Here is a 21,872-nt window from a genome sequence, read left to right on the forward strand (position 1 = left end):
ACGCCTCGCCAGCTTATTGTTTCATGCGGTTTATAATCTGAGAAAGTCATTTAATGCATGCTGGGATGTAGAATAGAGTGTCTCTCTCTGATTATCTTGTCTGTTCAGGTCCACATCATTAATATAACAGGCTAAACATCCAATCAGCTTCTGAGATGAGAGTGTGTCACACAGAGTCAGGGTTATTAACATCAATAAGTGTGTTATTGCTGACCTGTACAGGGTCCAGTGGGCGTCGTCCTCCTCGGGTGGGCGTGTCCTTCTGTCATCAGGTGTCACAGCAGAGCCGTTTAGCTCCACCCCCTCAGAGCGCAGTTTTAGGATGGTTACCTAGACAACACAATACTGCGCTTTATGGGATGCTAATTTTGAACTGAATCACTATAACTAAGCTTTTATATTCAATTAAACCAATAAGTATAAATCCTGTTTGATACGCATATTTCTAAGGCCTATAAAATGAAAAAATAAAAACGCTCCAATGTCGTCTGTGTCTGACTGATAGTTTAAACTGTTTTATAAATTAAAAGTCTTTTAGTATAATTGTACAAACGTCCTTTACGAGTCTTTCTAAGTCAAATCTGCTCTGATATCAAGAATAACTTGGATATTGTTAGTAATATTTCAGCTGGACTGAAGCAGGTTTACTTGATTATCATCATCATTTATTATAAAAATCACGAGAAAATCAGGCTTTTGAGAAAGGTTTATTAGTTCATCTCTCAGTCAATTTTATTGCATTGCATTATGTTTTAAAACTATAGATCATAAATCTAAGGATCATATTATTGGCATATATTAATATGTATCTGCAATGCTGTTATAAGGATCTCATTGATTTACATTACAAGCATCATAATTTCATCATAATTTCATCAGCATCTGCATCATATTTTTGCTCAGTTTGAGTCTGAATAAAACAGCTGTTTTTCCTTCATATTTTCATAAAAGCCTGATGTATCAAATATGATAGAGAATAAACAACTTTTTAGATTTAAAAAAAAGTATTTTGTCAATAAAATGTTAAATTTAGAGAAAAAACTCTTGTTCGTTCCTAGGCTTTCACAGGGTTTAATAATGACTGCATAAGATGTTTAGTAGCAGAGACTCTCGTGTGTGTCGCGTGTGCAGCCGGGGCTGATGGGATTGAACGTTTAACACAGCAGGACGACTGCGGATCAAAGCCTCGCGTGTCCACGAGGATCTGACAAATTAACAGGACGCCTTTTGAAAAATCAACCCCTTCAAAAACAGAGGAAACACATTGCCGGGAACAAAGTGATGTGCTTTTCACTGCTTTAGTCAAGGTCATCGCTTCTCCAGTCCTCCACGCGTCTCTGAAGACTTCATTACACATCATCTTCCTGGAGGTCTAATGGAGTCATTAAAAAACAGCACATGATTGAGAGAGAAGTCTTCATTTCAGAAAAAGTATTTCAGGCAAAATAAAAATGACATCATTTACTGACTTACAAACCCATGTGTTGTGGAACGAGAAGATTTTCATTCCACATTTACACAAACACCATTTACAAATTCATCTTTTGTGTTCCACATTAGAAAGAAAGTCAAATGGTCTAAAACGAGGAAGAATAAATGATGAGCATCTCAGTGTTTTAGGGCTTCTCCATCTGCTTCACACACCAAAATTCAAGATATTGAGACAAAAATGATTACCTATAAAGCCATAGCAGAACGATTGAGATGCACAGCCACACTGAAAAAAAATAATATGCTTTATCTTATCAATAAAAATTGTGGCAACATATTACAAGCAATATTATTAATTAAATTGTACAAATTAGAATTAATTAGAATATTAATTTGATTAACTATTACTCAATTCTAATTTGTTCATTTTAATAAATAATATTGCTTGTAATCTTTTGTCACAATTGTATTGATTAGATAAAGCATATTCATTTTAACAGTGCATGTTTCGGCATAAATGCACTTTTTAATGAATCAATAACTCATTCATAAAGAGATCCATTTCCTTCATTCCTGAATGAATCAACTATTTGAACAAATCGAATGAATCAGTTGAAAGTTTTAGTTTCTTATTTAGAGTATGATTTCATAAAATAAATAAGTCATATTCCATATTAATAAACAAACTGAACTGAATTCTGTCATCATTGACTCACCCTCGTTATGTGTAATAATGCACTTGAATCAAACATAATAGTTCTTTCTAAAGCTTATTTTTGTAATGTCTATTTGATGCTTTTAACACAATAATGACTTCACATTAACTCCTGGGGGGTAATGTTTCAGACAAATTTGATGTGCAATTAAATAAATAAATTAAATTCATTGCCAAATCAGGAAATTAAACATTTTAAATCGATTGACAGCCCTAAATACTATATTACATAACATAACATAGAATAACATTCCACATAACATAGCATAATTATAACTTCTGAACCAGACATAATCATGGAAATGAAATGTATGATGTAGAACAATAAATGATGACTCATTTACACTGAATTTCATCCCCAAACGCATTAAGAGCAAAACCGATTCTAAAGATTTCATTCACATTTACTAGTGTTGTTCAGGCTCCTGAATTTATCATCGATGGAGGTTTTGTGGATTTGTTGGTTTTATTTGCAGTTTTTTACGTTTACAGCACTTTGGAACAACATAGTTGTATTTTTTGTTGTATTTTAGTTGTATTTAAATGTGCTTTAATTTTTTTTGATAACTGATAACCGTAACCTGTAAGCCTTAAACGTAGCATTAGTAGCACATTCTGACTGTTTGTCACGATCGGATCCATTCGCGTTTTTCTGTGTGATATTGGGATTGGGATTGAGCAATCAAACTGTGTGTTGGGGAACGAAAGCAGAGTTTACCTCAGCGTTGATGAAGTGGACCTCCGCTAACAGACGCAGAAGCGGATCCGTCTGGTTCCTTCGCTCCGGACTCGCTCCGTTCTTCAGTTTACCTGCAATCAGAACCAGAACACACCTGATCATCTCCGACACGCGGCTGCACTCTAAACATTATTGCTGTTTTGAAACTAAAAATGCAACATTAGAATTAGAAATGTGTTGTTTTTCTTGTGAAGTTAAAAAAGTATGTGTTTGTGCTTGACTAAAAATATTAAGTTGGATTTTTAAGTTATCCAACAAATTGTAAGTATTATTTTACAGTGTCACACAAGCCTCTCATAAACAGGCTAAATTAGTAATATTATGGGGTACTTTCCATAAGTTCATCTTTCAATGCAAATCAAACCAGCTATTAGGCTAACTGAAGTAAAACCATGCCAATCTCTAGGTGTGGTGAAGGTGTGTGTGATGATGTGGGGATATTTTAATCCCAAAGGCCAAGGGAACTTTATCAGGATGCATATTATCCTGGATCCATGAAATAACTGGCTTTTAAAAATAAAAATCTGCCTGACTCTATGGGAATTTAACATAGGGGGGGAATGACTTATGCACCCTGTATTTTAAAGAAAAACATTTATTTATTTATGATGCATTATTCATTCACAAAGAAAATTGGTGTCCTTAAAGGTTTTTCTAATTAAGGCATTAAGATCAATATGCAAAAGATGATTTTTTATTCCTCTTTTTAGGCAACTTTAGCATGGGTGTCCAAACTTATTCACATGACTGTATTTCTGAAACATGTGCGATTCATGCTCTCGCGGGGTCACTTACTGGAGCTCTCCCATCGCCCGTCATCGTACAGCAGACAGAAGCGACAGGCCGCGCGACACACATCGAAAACCTCCTGTTTCCGGCCGATCTTGGCCAGAGACGCCCATAACCTCACCCTGACAAGCAAACACACACCACAGAAACAACATGAGCGCGTCTGAGCTTCAGTCATACGAAATGATGAAATCCTGCTGGTTTTATTCCCTCGTTGCAGAAGATATACAGAATAATGATGTCCTGAGAGCAGAACCGTGATGATGAACTCTGGAGATTCATAGCAAGCCTGGTTTTAACGAACACAGAGTCTGCGGCTTTTGGGAGAGAGTAAAACATCACAACTACATTCATTTGAGTCTAGAGTAGCACTACCGCTCAAAAGCTTGGCATATGAAGATTATTTTTTGTCTTTTCTGCTCATCAAAGCTGCATTTATATCATCAAAAATACAATAAAAAATTAAACGGGTTAATTCGTACGAGTGAGGTCGTATGAATTGTTACGAATTTGTAAATCATCTGTTTTCTATGTGAATATGCAGTAAAGTGTAATTTATTCCTGAATTTATCATCATTACTTTATCATTCTTCAGTGTCACATGATCCTTCACAAATCACTCTAATATGAGGATTTTATCGATGTTGAAAACATGTCCTGCTTCAGGTTTTTATTGAGAAACTGTGATACACTACCATTTTAAAAAGGATTAACTTTTATAATGTTACAAAAGATGCTGTTCTTTTGAACTTTACATTCAGCAAACAATCCTGTAAAATAAAACGTATCACAGTTTCCACAAAAATATGAACACTGATTTAATAATCATAAATGTTTCTTGAGCAGCAAATCATTATTAGAATGATTTCTGAACTAGGATCATGTGACACTGAAGAAATAACAAATAAATGCAGCAATTATTCCAAACTTTTGACAGCCAGTGTAAATAACTATTCTAACATTTTAGTGTTTTGTAAACAAATCTGATTGATCATCCCACACAAAACAACACACACACCTCTCTTTATCATCTGAGCTCTTGTCAAGCCCAGCTAAATGACCCTCGACCTTCTGCACACAGGTCATGTGATGTTGGGCTTTAGCGGCGAGATGTGTCACATGATCCTGGTCTCCATCACCTAGAGAAACAGAACCACAAAACACGACACAACCATGTCAGCACGCCTCGAGTACAGTTTGAGATGACTCATGCAAACACAAGCTGTAACAGCAGTAAAGGCATCATGAGCTTCTTCACCAGCGTGACTTTAGTTTCATAAACAAAACAAGACCCTTATTCATCGTCTGGTGTCGTTTAAAGTAGAGCCAGACCGATATATCGGCCGATATTAGGCATTTTCCAAACTATCGGTATCGGCAGTTATAATGGCCGATAAATTAATATTCCAAAAATAAAATTAAAACGGACGAAACACGCTTGAACCATGTCATGAGTGTTGGAGTTGTATAGTTTGTCCACCAGAGGGCGCTCTACACCGTTCCTGTTGGCAACACTCGTTGAGTTGGTCATTGCTTGAATAACAATTAAAAGATCATCCCCATCAGTTCAAACTCAAATAAGCAACAAAATTTGTGACTATCATGTCCAGTTTAAAAAAATAAATAAATAAATAAAATATCGGCCGATATATCGGATTTTAAAACCCCAAAATATTTGTATCGGTATCGGCCTTCAAAATCCTTTATCGGTCGGGCTCTAGTTTAAAGCCCTTTAAACTGAAACTGTCTTTTGGACCTTGAACCGTTTGGTTCCCATTGAAGTCCATTATATGGAGAAAATCCTGGAATGTTTTTCGACTGAAGAAAGAAAGACGTGGACATCTTGGATGACACGGGGGTGAGTAAATTATCAGCAAAGGTTATTTTAAAGTGAACTACTCCTTTAAGAAATAAACCAACGTGTAAGCATCGTTGATTCATAAAATAAAGTATCTTGAGACAGTCTTCGGAAAGCGCCGCTGATCTCCGCCAGATCAAACGCATCGGGCCGTCGGCAGGCATCGATTACGCACGGACTTATGGGACAAAAGGAGGGCTGGATTGATCTTCCACATGTAGATCTACAATCAGCATAACATCTCAAAGCCAGACCTGTGATGAACAACACTAACGACACAGTAAAATGAGAATAAAACCCGGTTACCTTTGATTTTGCGGTCAGCATCGAGAACGGTTCGGAAAGCTTCAGGTGCCAGAGCGAGTCCAGCACTGACCAGCAGGGGGCGCCGCTTTCTCAAACTCTCTGGCCCTTCTCCCTCTGTAGCCTGTTCATAATAATATTACATAATCAATAAGGTTCATACAGCACAGCTCTGATGCTAAACCTGTGTGAGGTCTCACACACACACGATACAAATACTGGGATCATATCATGCTTTTAAAGGAAGTCTCTTCTGCTCAGCAAGACTGCATTTATTTGATCAAAAATACAGTAAAAACAGTCCAAAATATTATTAGAATATGAATAGTCATTTTCTATGTGAATGTACAGTAAAGTGTAATTTATTCCTGAATTTATCATCATTACTCCAGTCTTCAGTGTCACATGATCCTTCACAAATCACTCTAATATGAGGATCTGATGATCAACACACAGTTATGATTATTATCAGTGTTGAAAACAGTCAGATTTTTGTGATACACATTATTCGTCAGGATTATTTTTAATGAACAGAATCTTTTGCAACATTATAAATGTCCTTTTAAATTGAATGCGTCCTTGATGAATAAAGTGGTAACACATTTCACAATAAGGCTTCATTTCATAACATCAGTTAACTACATTAGTTATGAATTAAAAATGAACAATACTAGTGATTAATCTTAGTTCATTTCATAATTTACTGGTAATTTTTGTTAATAAATCAAAAGTTGCATTTCTTAATGTTCATCAAAGAACGGTGAACTAACATTATTATTTTTTAACTGACATTAACAAAGATTATATATATATATATATATATATATATATATTGCTCATAGTTAATCTAATACATTAACTAATGTTAATTAACTAACATTAATCTCTGTTATTTTTTATTTTTAGTCAACAGTGTGTACACCACTTCAAAAATGCTTTTCTTATGTAGTATTTTTGTCTTGTTTCCAGTCCAAATATAAAAAAAATTCTTAAATCAAGAAGCATTTACTAGATGAGTAAAATAAGATTTTATATTAATTAATGTCTTAAAAAACCAAATTAAAAGCAAAATAATCTGCCAATGTGGTGTGAAAAATAATCTTAATCAAGTGGAAAACTAAAAAAGTTCTTACCCCATTGACAGATCATTTAGCTTGTTTTTTTTTATCCAGAAAACAAGACATAATGTCTTATTTAATTTCACTCATCTAGTACATGCATCTTGATTTAAGAATATTTCGATATTTGAACTGGAAACAAAAGACAGAAACACGGAGTAAGAAAAGCACTTTTTGCAGTGGTCAGACAGACGATTTGTTATTTGGTATTTTTAGTCTATGTACATCAGACGGACGGTTTGTCAAGCTAAAAATAGTTCTTTTGATAAACACATCACAAGATGTTTTGTTTGGTCTCCCTCCATCAGTCCCAGAAGTCCCTGCACACGAGTGTACTTCAGACGGAGACGCACCTGTTGCATGAGTCTGGCGGCCTGGTCCTCGCAGCGAGTGTGTGTGTGTGCGCTGAGACCGGAGGAGCGCAGCTGGAGGAGGTGTAAGGAGGAGGACAGATGCTCAGAGGGAACGTCCAGACCAGCGGCTTTACGAAGGTGTTTCATGGCCGACTCCAGCCTCTCATCCTCCTCGTCTACGGCGGCCAGCTCAGCATGAACCTGACCACACACTTCCAGCAGCATGCTGTGGACACACACACACACAAATAGTTATATAGAGGTTTAAGTAAGTTTTTAAAAATGATTTATGAACATTATTTTATATGAAATATAAATTTTATGAAACATTTTAAACTCAAAGACTGCTAGAAAATCAAAGCCTTAAATCTAAACAAGTCGTGTTCCACATTGAGGATGATATCTCAGTAAATGAGCTTTCAGTCAGTGTGTGTTTGGGCGCAGTGACACATGTTCCCCACTAGATGCCAGTAAAACTCCACTGGTGCACACACTGGTTGAGTTTTTCTCTCTCAAACATTACAAAGCGCACACACATTTTTTTAAACCACACACTGACATCCATACTAACACACCCACACAATTATACTGTACATTTGATCAAATTGGCTCTCAAATATGCTGACGCAGAAAATATTTAAAGGAATTCGCTTTATAGGCTAAATCTGACAAAAAGGCACATCTGGTAGAAAATAGTAAAAAATGAATATTTTGAAGCCTTGCTAAAAGACTGAAAACCTATTGACAAAGATTGCATCATTTTATAGTTAAATGGCCCTGGGATTAAAAATTGCCATTTTAATGGTTTTCAATGGGGACATTTTTAGCCATAAGGTCCTGAGAGGAACTATGTTAATGTGTACCTACTGCTAAATAGATTTATAAAGGAAATAGGGGTGAAATAGTAAAATTACAATAAAATAAAAAATACCCACCAGTGGCTAAAATGTGTGCAAATTATCAACAAAATCTAAACTGAAAAAGACACAAATGTCCATAAGGTCGCTCAAGGGTTGAGCACTAATACTGCATGATTGCTAGCTGACATGTAGTTGCAAAGTTACTTATAGTCAGTCCTAAATCGGCCATCGAAATGATCAGTCAGTTTCTCACACAATCACAAGACTTCAGAGGACGTGGAATGATGAATTTTGTCTTGTTTTGGAGCCTCTGCCCACTGCTTTCATTCAATGAAGATATTTTATATTCTGCTAAACATCTCTTTCTATCTTCCACAGGGGAATATACGGAGCCGTACGAAGGCGTATTGCATTCACTTGAAGAAAAAAAACGTTTTTGCTCTGTTTTTCTGAATTAACGAGTTAATTTTTCATGAGAAAAAAGTTTTTGCTCTGTTTTTCTGAATTAACGAGTTAATTTTTCATGAGAAAAAAAGTTTTTGCTCTGTTTTTCTGAATTAACGAGTTAATTTTTCATGGATTTTTTTTTTTTTGCTCTGTTTTAATTCAGAAAAACAGAGCAACTTTTCTTCTCACGAAAAATTAACTCATTAATTCAGAAAAACAGCACAAAAAAATTCTCATGAAAAATTAACTCATTAATTCAGAAAAACAGAGCAAATTTTTTTTTCTCATGAAAAATTAACTCGTTAATTCAGAAAAACTGAATTTAAAAAAAATTACTTTATGCTTAAAACTAGAAAAAATATTTGCGAGTGGGGTCAGAAAACAAACTTTAAATGAAGTTGATTTTTCGGACCCGTTTGGCTGATGTTTGTTCTTGTTTTAAGCAAATAGTCACTTGATACGTTTCTCATTAACCTCAGTCATTTCATTTCGCTTCTTCTCCAGTGAATGTGTCTTGATTTAAGAGACAGAACTGATGATGTGTTCACACAGACCTGTCGGTGGAGTCCAGCGCTCGAGCGAGTGTGAGCAGAGGTTTCTGGACTCTCTTACGGAGGTTGTGTTGGAGAAGCGGCAGACACGCGTTCCACAGACACACACACACCGCTTCACACACACCAGCGTCTCCTGCCTTCAGTGCCGTCTGCAGTAACGCATCCAAGCGCACGATCACACTCAACTGCAGCTGCAAGAGCCGAGACAGGGCGCAGATCAAAACACACTCATTCCATTACAAACGCATGTGAAACGCCATCTTTATCTGAAACAACAGCACTCACACTTACATTTCACAACAATTAAGTTTTATTTTGGCTATTTAAGACTATTAAAATCGTTTTCTGAAATAAAAATATTAGATTATTAAAATGACACTTTCAAAAAAAAAATTTGAAATGTTGCCATGGCAAATAACTGAAATAGATATTTGCGTTGAAGTACTAAAATTACTAAAATGAAAACAAAAAGGCTATAAAAAATACAAAATAACAAAAAATTAAATGAAAACGGATAATTAACTGTATATAAATAATACTAAAATAATAAATAACTGTTTTTTTACTGCAAAAAAGTTTAGATGTTTTCCAATACAAATATATTTTAATATCTTTATTTTCTGAAATAAAAATATTAGATAAAATGACATTCAAAAAAAAAACTCACTAACTGAAATAGATATTTACGTTGAAGTACTAAAATTACTAAAATGAAAACAAAAAGGCTATAAAATTACAGAAACTTAAATGAAAACTGATAATATACACAATAACTATATATAAATTATACTAAAATAACAAATAACTGTTTTTTTACTGCAAAAGAGTTTAGATGTTTTCCAATAGAAATATCTTAAAACTTAAAACATAATTAATTTAATTGAGAAACACAATTGTGTAAAATATTGTTTTCAGGGAATATATATTGGACTTTTTTTCTTCTCTCACTGGCAAATTGTTGTTTGTTAGCAAAATATTTTGGTAATGAAAAAAATTAAACCGATGTCGTATTACATATGTTTCAATATTAACTGTGCAACTATACTAATGCATTAACTATGAGCATAATATTTGTCACAGTACTGATTAATCTCTATTAATGTTAGTTTGTTCATCTCAGGTCCATTAAAAGTCAAAGTGACTTTTGATTTTAATAATGTATTAGTAAATGTTTAAACACACATTAACTAAGATGCTTTAGAAGTATTTGTCATTGTTAGTTCATAATAACCAACGTAAACAAAAGAAACCTTGCAATTGTAAAGTTTCACTGTTCATTTGTCAGATGCTTTGGCAAGCATGAGCTGTTTTAAACTGTGCTAGAGAAATAAATAAATGGATGCATGAATATCTGAAAAGCTCTGGAGAAGGGAAAAACTGTAGGATTGGGTTGAAGAACTCTGCCAAAGTTGTTTATACTGTATGGTTTGCGAATAAATATTAATATACTTTTCAAACCAAAAATACTTTCCCAATGCCTCAAACATAAACAACAGTCCACAGTAATAAAACATTGATGGCTTCTGGGCCTGAAGCAGCACCTCCACGCCGGATCTGGAGTAATTCTCAATCCCGTCTCTGTTCTTGTTAAGGTCGAGCTCACACTGCACACACTCCATCATTATGCGCTGACCCACCTTCAGGAACACAACACAAGACCTTTGTGTTTACAAAAACAACAGGAGCAAGAGTGAACGAGGAAAGAAGCGCTTTGTGAGGAAGCATGAGTCTGTTTACGGTGACATTTGAGGCGCTGAGCTCCTTCAGGCAGTCCAACGCCATGTCATGTTGCTGCAACTGCAGGGAGAGGAACGCCAGCTCTAACAGGAACACAACCCTGAAACCAAGAGGAATAACTGTGATGAGAGAGGTCCTACTCGCTGCCTTTACTGCTATAAAAAGGCCCTTGGTGTATCAGGTGCTTGCATGATAGAGAAACTGACAACAACTCAACAAATAGGAATGATGAAAGGAATAATGAAAGATGCATTTGGAAATAATGCAGGAAAGTGAATCAGAAGCTTTTCTCATGTGTGATGCAGCAATAGTTTCTGAAGTTTTCTTCACATGATGGAGCTTCACTTTCTAATAACGTTGCAATGCCTTGGTGAGCAGACTTTGTTCAAAAACTGTCAAAAATCGTACTGCCCCTGAATTTTGAACGCTAGTGCATTTGCATTTAATCTTTCTCTTTTCTAGGACCAAAAATATTGTTGACAACATCGTTTGTGCAATGAAATGGACTTGCGCACAAAAAAATGTCCTTTTGCTTTAAATTTACTGTAAATGGTGCTATATGCAATATCTAGTATCAAATCATATTTTGTTGGTGTTTCGCGCATGGTTCAGGCTTTTTGCCAGATGAGACATAAACCAAAGCCTATTAGCTATATTTAAAAAAAGAGCCCAGCCATATGACCTGTGTCAACTTACTGTTTTAAAAGGAAATACATTATAAAAAAAACTATTTATTAGAGTCCATAAATTCTTAAATCGGGATACAAAATTACATTAGATAATATTGAAGGCCCACTCACACCAACAACGATATCTATAAAGACATCTATAACGGTAAATATATTAACATCCACGCCAGCAGACGTAAAAATGAATATGCTTTATTATCTAATCAAAAAAATTGTGGCAACAGATTACAAGCAATATTATTAATTAAATGTAACAAATTAGAATTGAGTAATAATTAATCAAATTAATTCCTTAAAAGTTAACCATTTAAAATGAGTAAAACTTACAAAAACATCCAAAAAAAAAACCCATAAATTTAAGTCACCATTGTGGTGATCAGTGTTTGTTTTTCTCCTTCAGTGATTCTGTTTGTTAACATCAGGTGTCTTCAATGATGGCAATATAAAATAAAGAGTTCTTAATTAATCTTTGACATCTGTCTGTTAGTGAGATATTTTTGTTACATTTTTTGGTGTAAACTTTACTCATTTTAAATGGTTAACTTTTAAGGAATAATTTGATTAATAATTACTCAATTCTAATTTGTTATATATGATTAATAATATTGCTTGTAATCTGTTGCCACAATTCCATTGATTAGATAAAGCATATTCATTTTTACAGTGCACTGCAGTTTTGTCATCTTTAAATGCTCGAGCTCTTTAAAGCAGGATGATTCTAATTGACTGTCAATGTTTTTATCGTTCATTGGCTGAAAGAATTCACTCTGAATGTGATTCCAATGATATTGTTTCTCTGTGCAGTTATTGTTATTCTTTTATATTTAGAACAATTTTTAAAACTATATCTTTATCGTTATCATCCTTGGTGTGAACGGGCCTTAAGATTGGTTTACTGCAAAAAATCACCTTGAATTTTGCTTAAAACAAGAGCAAATATCTGCCAATGTGGTAAGAAAACATCTCAGTTACGAATGTAACCTTAGTTCCCTGAAGAGGGAGCGAGACGCTGCGTTTGAAATGCTGTGGGAGCGCCTCTGTGTGATCTCATGGTGAAGCACTATGGAATCAGTCCAGTGGTGTGAAGGAACGACATAGGCGTGTGATGTCATCGACCAGGAAACTATAAAGCACACCTGAACCAAGCAATGTAAGCTTCTGATGGACAGAAGAAAGTCGATCACGAGAGTATGGCAGGGTGACGCAGCGTCTCTTCAGATACATAAGGTTACATACGTAACCGAGATGTTCCCTTTCAAGGGAACTCGCACTGCGTCGGAACGCACTATACCCACAACGCCATAGGAGCAAGTGTCCGTCTGTGTGAACTCAGTGCTCACATTCAGACGGAAGCATCTGTGTCCCTGGAGTGGAGCCGAGGTCAAAGTTGTAGAACCTCAGGAATGTGTGGGGTGAGGACCAGCCTGCCGCATCACAAACAACATGGAGGGAAACTCCTGATAGTAAAGCTTTGGAAGCAGCCATACTCCTAGTTGAGTGGGCCCGTACAGTCAAATGTGAAGGCTGACTGGCCGACTCATAAGTGAGATAGCCTTGCTCGTCCTCTGCTTAGTTGCTGGGCAGTCTGTTCTGGTTGACCCAAAACATAAAAAACAACTGTTCAGATTTCCTTCACAGGGACATGGAGGCCCTGACTGGGCAGAGCAGATTTAGGCTGAATCCCAATTCACCCCTTGGCCCTACCCCTTGTTTTCGAGTGTACCCCTTGGCCCTTAAAACGGAGTTACAAGGGCCAAGGGGTTGAAATATTCCCCTACGAAATGGAACAACCCTTCATGAACCCGATACGTCATCAGTCGTCGGCGATCGCTCTGCCGTTACAGAGTTTGTACAGGATTTCTCCATGACAACAACTGACAACAACTGGCAGCGCAGCTGCTCTTAACTTTGAATAAACATGATGATTATAACATCCCTTCCTCGAAATGTATGTCTTTTCTGATCGGAAAGGTAATTTATTATACCATTTCTTAATTTAAACGACTATAGTGTTATTATACGAGTAAATAAAGTGCGTGGTGGAATCATCTGGCGCTAAATTTAAATGTTTAACCGTTTGCGATCCATCTCGCCGGTGATTTCCGATGCATTCCGCGAAGTTTTCTCTTAGCTCTTAGTTTGGAGTGTGCCTCTAAAAAATCTCCATTTCGAGGGCTATGTAGCCCTACCCCTTCGCCCTACCCCTCGATCTCAAGAAGAATCAGGACACCCTACCCCTAGACGTGAAGAATCAGGACACCCTACCCCTAGACGTGAACGCGCAAAACGGAGGGGTAGGGCTAAGGGGTAGAGCCAAGGGGTGAATTGGGATTGAGCCTAAGTGTCTCTTGGTCTGCGGTCCGGAAGGGAGGAGGACCGAAAGCCTGCAGTACTATAGGTCTCGCAATATTAGTTGGAATCTTATGAAAATAACCAGGTCTAGATTGAAAAAAAGCCTTTACCATACCGGGCGCAAATTCCAGGCACGAGGGAGATACCGAGAGAGCTTAAACGTCTCCAATTCATTTGAGAGACGTAATTGCGAGGAGATAGACAGTCTTTAGAGTAAGAAACTTCTCAGAAACCTCCTCAATATACTGTAGGCTCAAAGGGAGCCAAGGAAAGACCTTCAACAAAAATGGACAAATCCCAGGCAAGCCTCCTTGTGCGAACTGCTGCCACATACACCTTTAGTGTGGAGGGGATAACCCTACGGAGAAAAGTTCCTGTAGGAATACGTAGCCTCGGCCACTTCTGTACCATAGCGTCCAGCCTAAGAAGGGCTGGCTGAGCGAGGGAGAACCAAAGTGGACAGTGTGTCGTCTCTTGAGATCTACTTCAGCTTGACCGAAGTTTGCCAATAGGAGCTCCACCTCTTCGGGGTGGAGTCTCCATTACCCGGGCCTAGGCCCGTCTCGACAGGATGATTTAAATACCCTGGAATATATGATGCCCTCAGAGAGAGCAGTTTCCCTTGGGCCCAAAGGAGGATCCGGTGAGCCAGTTTGAATAAGGGTTTGCAGAACCCACTGATGGTTTATGTACATTTTTTGGTTCAGTTGTACTTTACAGTTTTCTGACGTTCCATCACGCCATTGGACTGATTCCATAAGTGCTTCAAGACGCAATCACGCAGGGGCATTCCTACAGGGTTTCGATGCAGCGCGAGTTCCCTTGAAAGTGAAAGATTTTTTTTCCCCTTTTGACTTAATCTTATTTTTCTGACTCCATTGGTCACTTGACTTTGATACATTTGATGCACTCATTTTACTTCTCCAGTAAATGTATCTTGATTTACGGAAATAGAAAACATCTTTCATTTAACATCATGATGCTGCTGTGACAATCATAAATGTTAGACGCACCTGTCAGTCAGTAGAATGGACGAGTCAAGATCCAGACAAACACTGGAGCTGCAGGAGCTGGACAGAGGACTGGATTCAGGGATGTTGGGTGGAGCACTAGGGCTGTGTTTGATGGGCGGAGGACTGGATTCAGGGATGTTGGGTGGAGCACTAGGGCTGTGTTTGATGGGCAGAGGACTGGATTCAGGGATGTTGGGTGGAGCACTAGGGCTGTGTTTGATGGGTGGAGGACTGGATTCAGGGATGTTGGGTGGAGCACTAGGGCTGTGTTTGATGGGCAGAGGACTGGATTCAGGGATGTTGGGTGGAGCACTAGGGCTGTGTTTGATGGGCAGAGGACTGGATTCAGGGATGTTGGGTGGAGCACTAGGGCTGTGTTTGATGGGTGGAGGACTGGATTCAGGGATGTTGGGTGGAGCACTAGGGCTGTGTTTGATAGGCGGAGGACTGGATTCAGGGATGTTGGGTGGAGCACTAGAGCTGTGCTTGATGGGCGGAGGACTGGATTCAGGGATGTTGGGTGGAGCACTAGAGCTGTGTTTGATGGGCGGAGAACTGGATTCAGGGATGTTGGGTGGAGCACTAGGGCTGTGTTTGATAGGTGGAGGACTGGATTCAGGGATGTTGGGTGGAGCACTAGGGCTGTGTTTGATGGGCAGAGGACTGGATTCAGGGATGTTGGGTGGAGCACTAGGGCTGTGTTTGATGGGCAGAGGACTGGATTCAGGGATGTTGGGTGGAGCACTAGGGCTGTGTTTGATGGGCAGAGGACTGGATTCAGGGATGTTGGGTGGAGCACTAGGGCTGTGTTTGATGGGTGGAGGACTGGATTCAGGGATGTTGGGTGGAGCACTAGGGCTGTGTTTGATAGGCGGAGGACTGGATTCAGGGATGTTGGGTGGAGCACTAGAGCTGTGCTTGATGGGCGGAGGACTGGATTCAGGGATGTTGGGTGGAGCACTAGGGCTGTGTTTGATGGGCAGAGGACTGGATTCAGGGATGTTGGGTGGAGCACTAGGGCTGTGTTTGATGGGTGGAGGACTGGATTCAGGGATGTTGGGTGGAGCACTAGGGCTGTGTTTGATGGGCAGAGGACTGGATTCAGGGATGTTGGGTGGAGCACTAGGGCTGTGTTTGATGGGTGGAGGACTGGATTCAGGGATGTTGGGTGGAGCACTAGGGCTGTGTTTGATAGGCGGAGGACTGGATTCAGGGATGTTGGGTGGAGCACTAGAACTGTGCTTGATGGGCGGAGGACTGGATTCAGGGATGTTGGGTGGAGCACTAGAGCTGTGTTTGATGGGCGGAGGACTGGATTCAGGGATGTTGGGTGGAGCACTAGGGCTGTGTTTGATAGGTGGAGGACTGGATTCAGGGATGTTGGGTGGAGTACTCGAGCTGTGTGTAATGGGTGGAGGACTGGATTCAGGGATGTTGGGTGGAGCACTAGGGCTGTGTTTGATGGGTGAAGGACTGGATTCAGGGATGTTGGGTGGAGCACTAGGGCTGTGTTTGATAGGTGGAGGACTGGATTCAGGGATGTTGGGTGGAGTACTCGAGCTGTGTTTGATGATTGGAGGACTGGATTCAGGGATGTTGGGTGGAGCACTAGAGCTGTGTGTAATGGTTGGAGGGCTGGATTCAGGGATGTTGGGTGGAGCACTAGAGCTATGCATGTGCGCTGGAGGACGGGAGCCCTGGATGTCAGACGCTTTGGGTTCTGATGACTGTATCAGAAGCAGGAAAACCTCCTTCAGTGCCTTCACCTCATCTCTCCTCAGTTCATTGATATCAACCATACTGTGAAGAAAATGGAAAAAGTGTTTCTCTAGATCAAACAGAAAAACATAGCAACAACAAAATCATGAAAAATTGGTTCGTCTGCTCCGCGAAATGGGTGTCGAAAAGCCATTAAAGGACTGGCAGAGGAGGCTGAGAGGGGCAGCTTTTGGCTGTGGCTAAGGAGGAAGCACAAGGGATGGGGGCCAAGTAACATCTAGGGCATCAGCAGGGGGTGGCAGGGAGTGATCCCTGCCATCGCTCCGCCACCAGGAGATGTACTGGGGTTAAAGGAACGAAACATCAATGACTGGTGGTCCCCAGCTGATGACCCATTTCATGCCCAAAGAGGTGGAGCACACCTGCACAAAAGGCACCGGTGGAGGTGCGTCAGGTAGCAATGCCCAGCAGGTCGACCATCAGCCTGTATTTCAGTGATGGGTTCAATTCCAAGGAAAAGGTTTTTTTAACATCTGAAATGTGCTGTGACTTTTATTGTAAAGTGACTTATGTTACCCAACATTGTTTTCATGCAATTAGCACAGGACCGGTATTTCTTTTTGGAACTGATTGATCGTAAGCCTCACTGATCCGAGCTCATGCAAAGCGTTGAGGCTGACCTGGTCCACTTTACTGACCTAGTTTTGCCAGCAACCTGTCTATTTCCTAAACAGAGTCTTGCCTCAACTTATAGAGGCATCCGATGGGGAGGACTGCAGGTAGTGGCAGTAACCATCTCACACCGGATCACAAAGACGGGTATCCAGGAGAGCAGAACTCAGCATTGCGCTTTCGACCTCTTGCAAACGAGGGGTGTTTCTTGATCCTTGATCTACAGAGCGCTTGTTTTTCAAAGCGTGTTGGAGGCTGGTCACTCTAAAGGGAGCCTAGTGAGGGGAGTAGCACCAGCTCTGGGGGCTGATCTAACAGGGAGGCCTTGCAAGAGTCCTTCGACCTTCCGGTCAGACTTAGGGTACTAAGTACTCCACAGAATGAACCTCTAGATGAGGTTTGGAGTACTAGGCTCAACCTGGTAGGTATTGACCTGGCTCTGGGCTAGAATCAGGGAGGCTCCATGGGAGCTTGCAACGTGATACTCAATGCTTTTGTAATGCTCAGCACCCAACTCGTTGGGGAGCCGCTTTCAAGGAGGCCTAACTACTCGATAACAAGATTATTAGCAGAGCTAGCCTCAGAAACAAGATGCTCTCACAGAACCTGTGGGCCTGGTTATATTTATTTCACATTGCCAATGGGCAGTATACTCAGCAGAATTGTTTATCGACCCTTGAAGCAAGGGGAGTATAAACCTTACGCTACTGGACTACTGAGGAGGCCCACAGTAAGGTCTCCAACTCAGCTCTAAGGGAGTGCAGCAGGGTTGAGCCTGGTCAGTACCTGGATGGGAGACCTGGACGGCAGTGGCTCAGTGGTTCATGTGGATTGTCTTCAAACCGAAAGGTTGGTGGTTCAATCCTCGGTTCCACCTGACCAAGTGTCGAGGTGTCCATGAGCAAGACAAGCTGGATGGCGCCTTGCATGGCTGACACCGCCGTCGGTGTATGTGTGTGTGAATGGGTGAATGTGAGGCAATATGTAAAGCGCTTTGGTGGCCATTAGGTCTATGAAAGCGCTATACAGTATAAATGCAGTCCATTTACCCCATTTAGTAGGGTCTGCTCACCCTGTGGTCTGTGTGGGTCCTAATGCCCCAGTAAAGTGATGGGGACACTATACTGTCAAAGAGCACTGTCTTTCGGATGAAACCGAGTTCCTGACTCTCTCCAGGATGTCCTTCAGAAAAAGAGTAGGGGTTTAACCCAGGCAACCCCAAAAATGCAATTTTGACCCAGAGCGACTAGTAATCCCGTTCAACTTAATTTACCTTGAATGCAATGCAAGTCACTTTGGATAAAAACAAATGTAACAAATGGTGGAAAAAGTCTTATTGGATAGTGGGTCTTTAACTCTACAATCACTGGATTGGAAAGCACACAGTATGCATCAATACTGTATTGCACATCAATAATGCTAGTTTATGCATCTACCCGCTGCTCCATGGACCATGAGGATGAAATCAGCTGCGGAAACCTGAAAACTTGTTTTGTAGAGAATCTATTTCCAGTCTCAGAAATAAGATTTTCTGACATGGATCAGAGCGGGCTTTTTTGAGATTTATTGTCAGAACCGTAGTTTGACAAACACATCTGTTTGAGACATCGCCTGATCCCTGCTGCCTTGCGGCTCAAAACAGATTGCCTAAACCAGAGATTCGCTTGCAATGCCCTTGAAGGCAAACCTCAGGTTTGAACTTCTGTATGGAAGAAACACATCGGTTCTGATGATAGATGTAAGCAGGTGCCGGTGCTTAAAGATCTGTAAGCATCCTGGATTTGTAACCCTGAAGATGCTGTGAATAGATGATGGGGCAGATTCCTCCATCCTTCTTTAAAACAAGGAACTGCACTGACTATAAACACTCTTGTTTTGCTGATTTATGGCTGGCGAGATTTACTGTTGCTACCTCAGAAGACATGGCAGCCCTTGGTCGACATAAATGAGTCACCATATATTGTGTATTTTATGCCACTCTTGACTCTTGTGACTATATTAAATGTGAAAGGTGGGCAGAAGCTGCAACCATACGCAGATCAAGACTTTCAACACGTCTTATTAAATTGTATGTGACTGACTCGAGGAATACACTTGATGCATGTGTAATTTGTTTCTGAGGAATAAAGCTGTAGTATTTCTTTGAGTTCACATCCAATTCTTTCAATTAAATTATCTGAAGACCCAACACATCTAAACCACAGTAGCAAAACATCAATAGCTATGTTTCCATCCACTATTTTTATTTCCAATTTGGTTTAATTCCCTACAGAAGCGTCTCACATGACCGCGTTCCCAAACACCAGCATCCGAATGACAAAAACTCCGGGACAAACTCATTTATGAGAGAGGGGAAAGAGTCAGATTGCAGAAACTCACAGTTTCATGATTGATATTTAGTGCCAATTTCCCAGGAAGTGTTAATATTGTTCTCTAGAAAACATCATGGGATTGAAATTTGCTAATGATTTATGCAATATTCCAGTTTTGCACATAACTTAAATACACAACTTTGGATGGAAACATAGCTAATGGAGTTTGTCTTTTGAAGATAAAAATTTAATAAAAAAAATTTAAAAAAGAGCCAAATTTAAAATAAACAAAGTAATGTTCTGCAAAAAAGCTGTATGTCCTTAAAATATTTTCTTTTTTTATATTCAGAGTCACTATATGAGAGTTATTCGTAGATTCAGAAGAGTGAAACAGAGACTCCAGGCTGCTGTCATACATTAAACATGGTAAAATTGCTGAAATAGGTGAGAAATGCACCATATTTATGTTTTAAAACATTGATGTGTTTGTTTGAGCTGCTCAACATGTAAACTGGACTACCTGTTTGTCCAACCGATGGCAGACATGCCAAGTTTTTAGGAAACCTGTTTGATAACAATTAAATATTTTAACGTGTTGTTTTCATTGGAGAAGTGGAGAAGTTGTAAAGTTACAACAATGAAACGCAGCTGTTCACATATTGACGAGAGAAATAATCCTCCTTACTGTTTTAGCTTTTGGATCTTGTAGATCACGAGCAATTTAGGGTTTTTATCATTCAGCTTTTCAGAGAAATCCATGAGGTTGTGTCGAACCTGCGGAGGAAACGCAATGAGCCAGTAACTACATTTACATTTAGCACAATTGCATTCATTCAATTAGCAGATAAACTCACAAATGAGGAAATTAGCAATATTAGCAGTACTGCGAGACCAAAACATATTGAGTAAATAACCCGATGTTGGTTTATTAATTAAGAACAAATATTATCCAAAAACATTGTAGTTCTAAGGAGAATAAAGCAAACACAAGATGAAGAAGAGCCTGAGCTAATGAAGGTTGCAGGAGCTTGAGCACGATAAATAAACGGAAGTGGCATGCAATATATAAGAGAATCCTTAAAAATGTACCTGTATGGAGAAAATCCTGGGATAAAGCTCTGGTTTATGTGATTCTATAAAATCAGAGGTGACCTTGGCCATGGCAACTGCTTCTTCCCTCGTCCCAGCATCAAGTAGACATTCAACAAGGTGTCTGAATAGAAAGAGCACATGAAATACGAGCCTTCTCTCCATTCACTCGGACACAAATCTTCTGTGTTTTACAGCAGGCCTTTGCCTATTTGAATTTCCAATGCAATCTCTTTGACAAAAGACTTTAGAGTCAAGGCAAAGAGTCCGATTCAATTTAAGATCAATGACAAAGATCGTATAACTTTTATTAGAGATGAGTTTTCGTTGTGCTCCAGAATTCCATGGCTACGACAATAAAACGGTCATAAAAGAGTTTGATCACATCATAAGGATTTATATGAGTTGACCTATAAGTAAAAGTGGTGTAAAACACACTGGAACCCCAACATTAATGAAGGTGCAACATCTGAACCAAATCATCTGCAAAGGTCATGACGGCCTCAAAAAAATCTTAATTAACTCTATATAATAAATCTACATATCTCACAAAAAAATGTGCCAATTATACCGCAAAATCATAAAGGACTATGCATAAAGATATTCCTCATTACTTTGTAGTGAAAATTACTCAATTTAATACTCAGTCTTTTTTAAATCCACATTTTTAAGGCAAGACATACAGATCAATGTGTCACCAGTTGATTGATCACAGTGCATTAAGAAAATTGTTACGTGGAAATCCCTAAATTGAATAAAGCCTGGATTAAAATTCTTTTTACGTTTTGGATATCGCTTTTTATCATTCAAGAAATAAAAAATACAGCCAGTTTTAGGAATTAACTGTTATAAGCATCAGTTCATGATATGAACAAACTCCTCTGCAAAAGCCTTCAGAATATAGATATGAATAAAACTAAAAGTTTGGTGTATATGTAAAGCTTCTGGAGATTTCTGATTTCTGCAGGACAAAAAAAAAACTGAAATGTAGTGTAATCTACAGATGCAACTCAAAGTCCCCCTGTGGTGAAAATCCAGCGTTTAATGTTGTTTAAAACGACCTTGTAACCAATCAGATCAACGTGTGATCGTCAACCAGTGGAGTGAGTGGAGGCGGGGCTC

The 21,872-nt window shown here is 39.2% G+C and overlaps 1 protein-coding gene across 2 annotated transcripts in view; it reads right to left on the minus strand.

The window, feature by feature from the left end:
• Positions 1-21,872, minus strand: part of cfap46 (cilia and flagella associated protein 46) — a 66,031-nt gene that overhangs the window by 39,451 nt on the left and 4,708 nt on the right. For both annotated transcript variants that reach the window (XR_016145456.1, XM_039649220.2), the window contains exons 6-17: positions 20,751-20,874; positions 20,347-20,435; positions 14,959-16,758; positions 10,905-11,004; positions 10,709-10,804; positions 9,168-9,358; positions 7,307-7,532; positions 5,839-5,959; positions 4,693-4,813; positions 3,681-3,796; positions 2,865-2,956; positions 215-330 (exon numbers count right to left, since the gene is read on the minus strand). Coding sequence is in view for 1 of the 2 variants with exons in the window: in XM_039649220.2 (XP_039505154.2) it covers positions 215-330; positions 2,865-2,956; positions 3,681-3,796; positions 4,693-4,813; positions 5,839-5,959; positions 7,307-7,532; positions 9,168-9,358; positions 10,709-10,804; positions 10,905-11,004; positions 14,959-16,758; positions 20,347-20,435; positions 20,751-20,874 (3,192 nt within the window). In the remaining variant the exon portion in view is untranslated. The remainder of the gene's footprint in view (positions 1-214; positions 331-2,864; positions 2,957-3,680; positions 3,797-4,692; positions 4,814-5,838; positions 5,960-7,306; positions 7,533-9,167; positions 9,359-10,708; positions 10,805-10,904; positions 11,005-14,958; positions 16,759-20,346; positions 20,436-20,750; positions 20,875-21,872) is intronic.

Source organism: Pimephales promelas, chromosome 11 (genome assembly GCF_988280905.1).
Source record: "Pimephales promelas chromosome 11, fPimPro1.hap1.1, whole genome shotgun sequence".
NCBI classification, from domain to species: domain Eukaryota; kingdom Metazoa; phylum Chordata; class Actinopteri; order Cypriniformes; family Leuciscidae; genus Pimephales; species Pimephales promelas.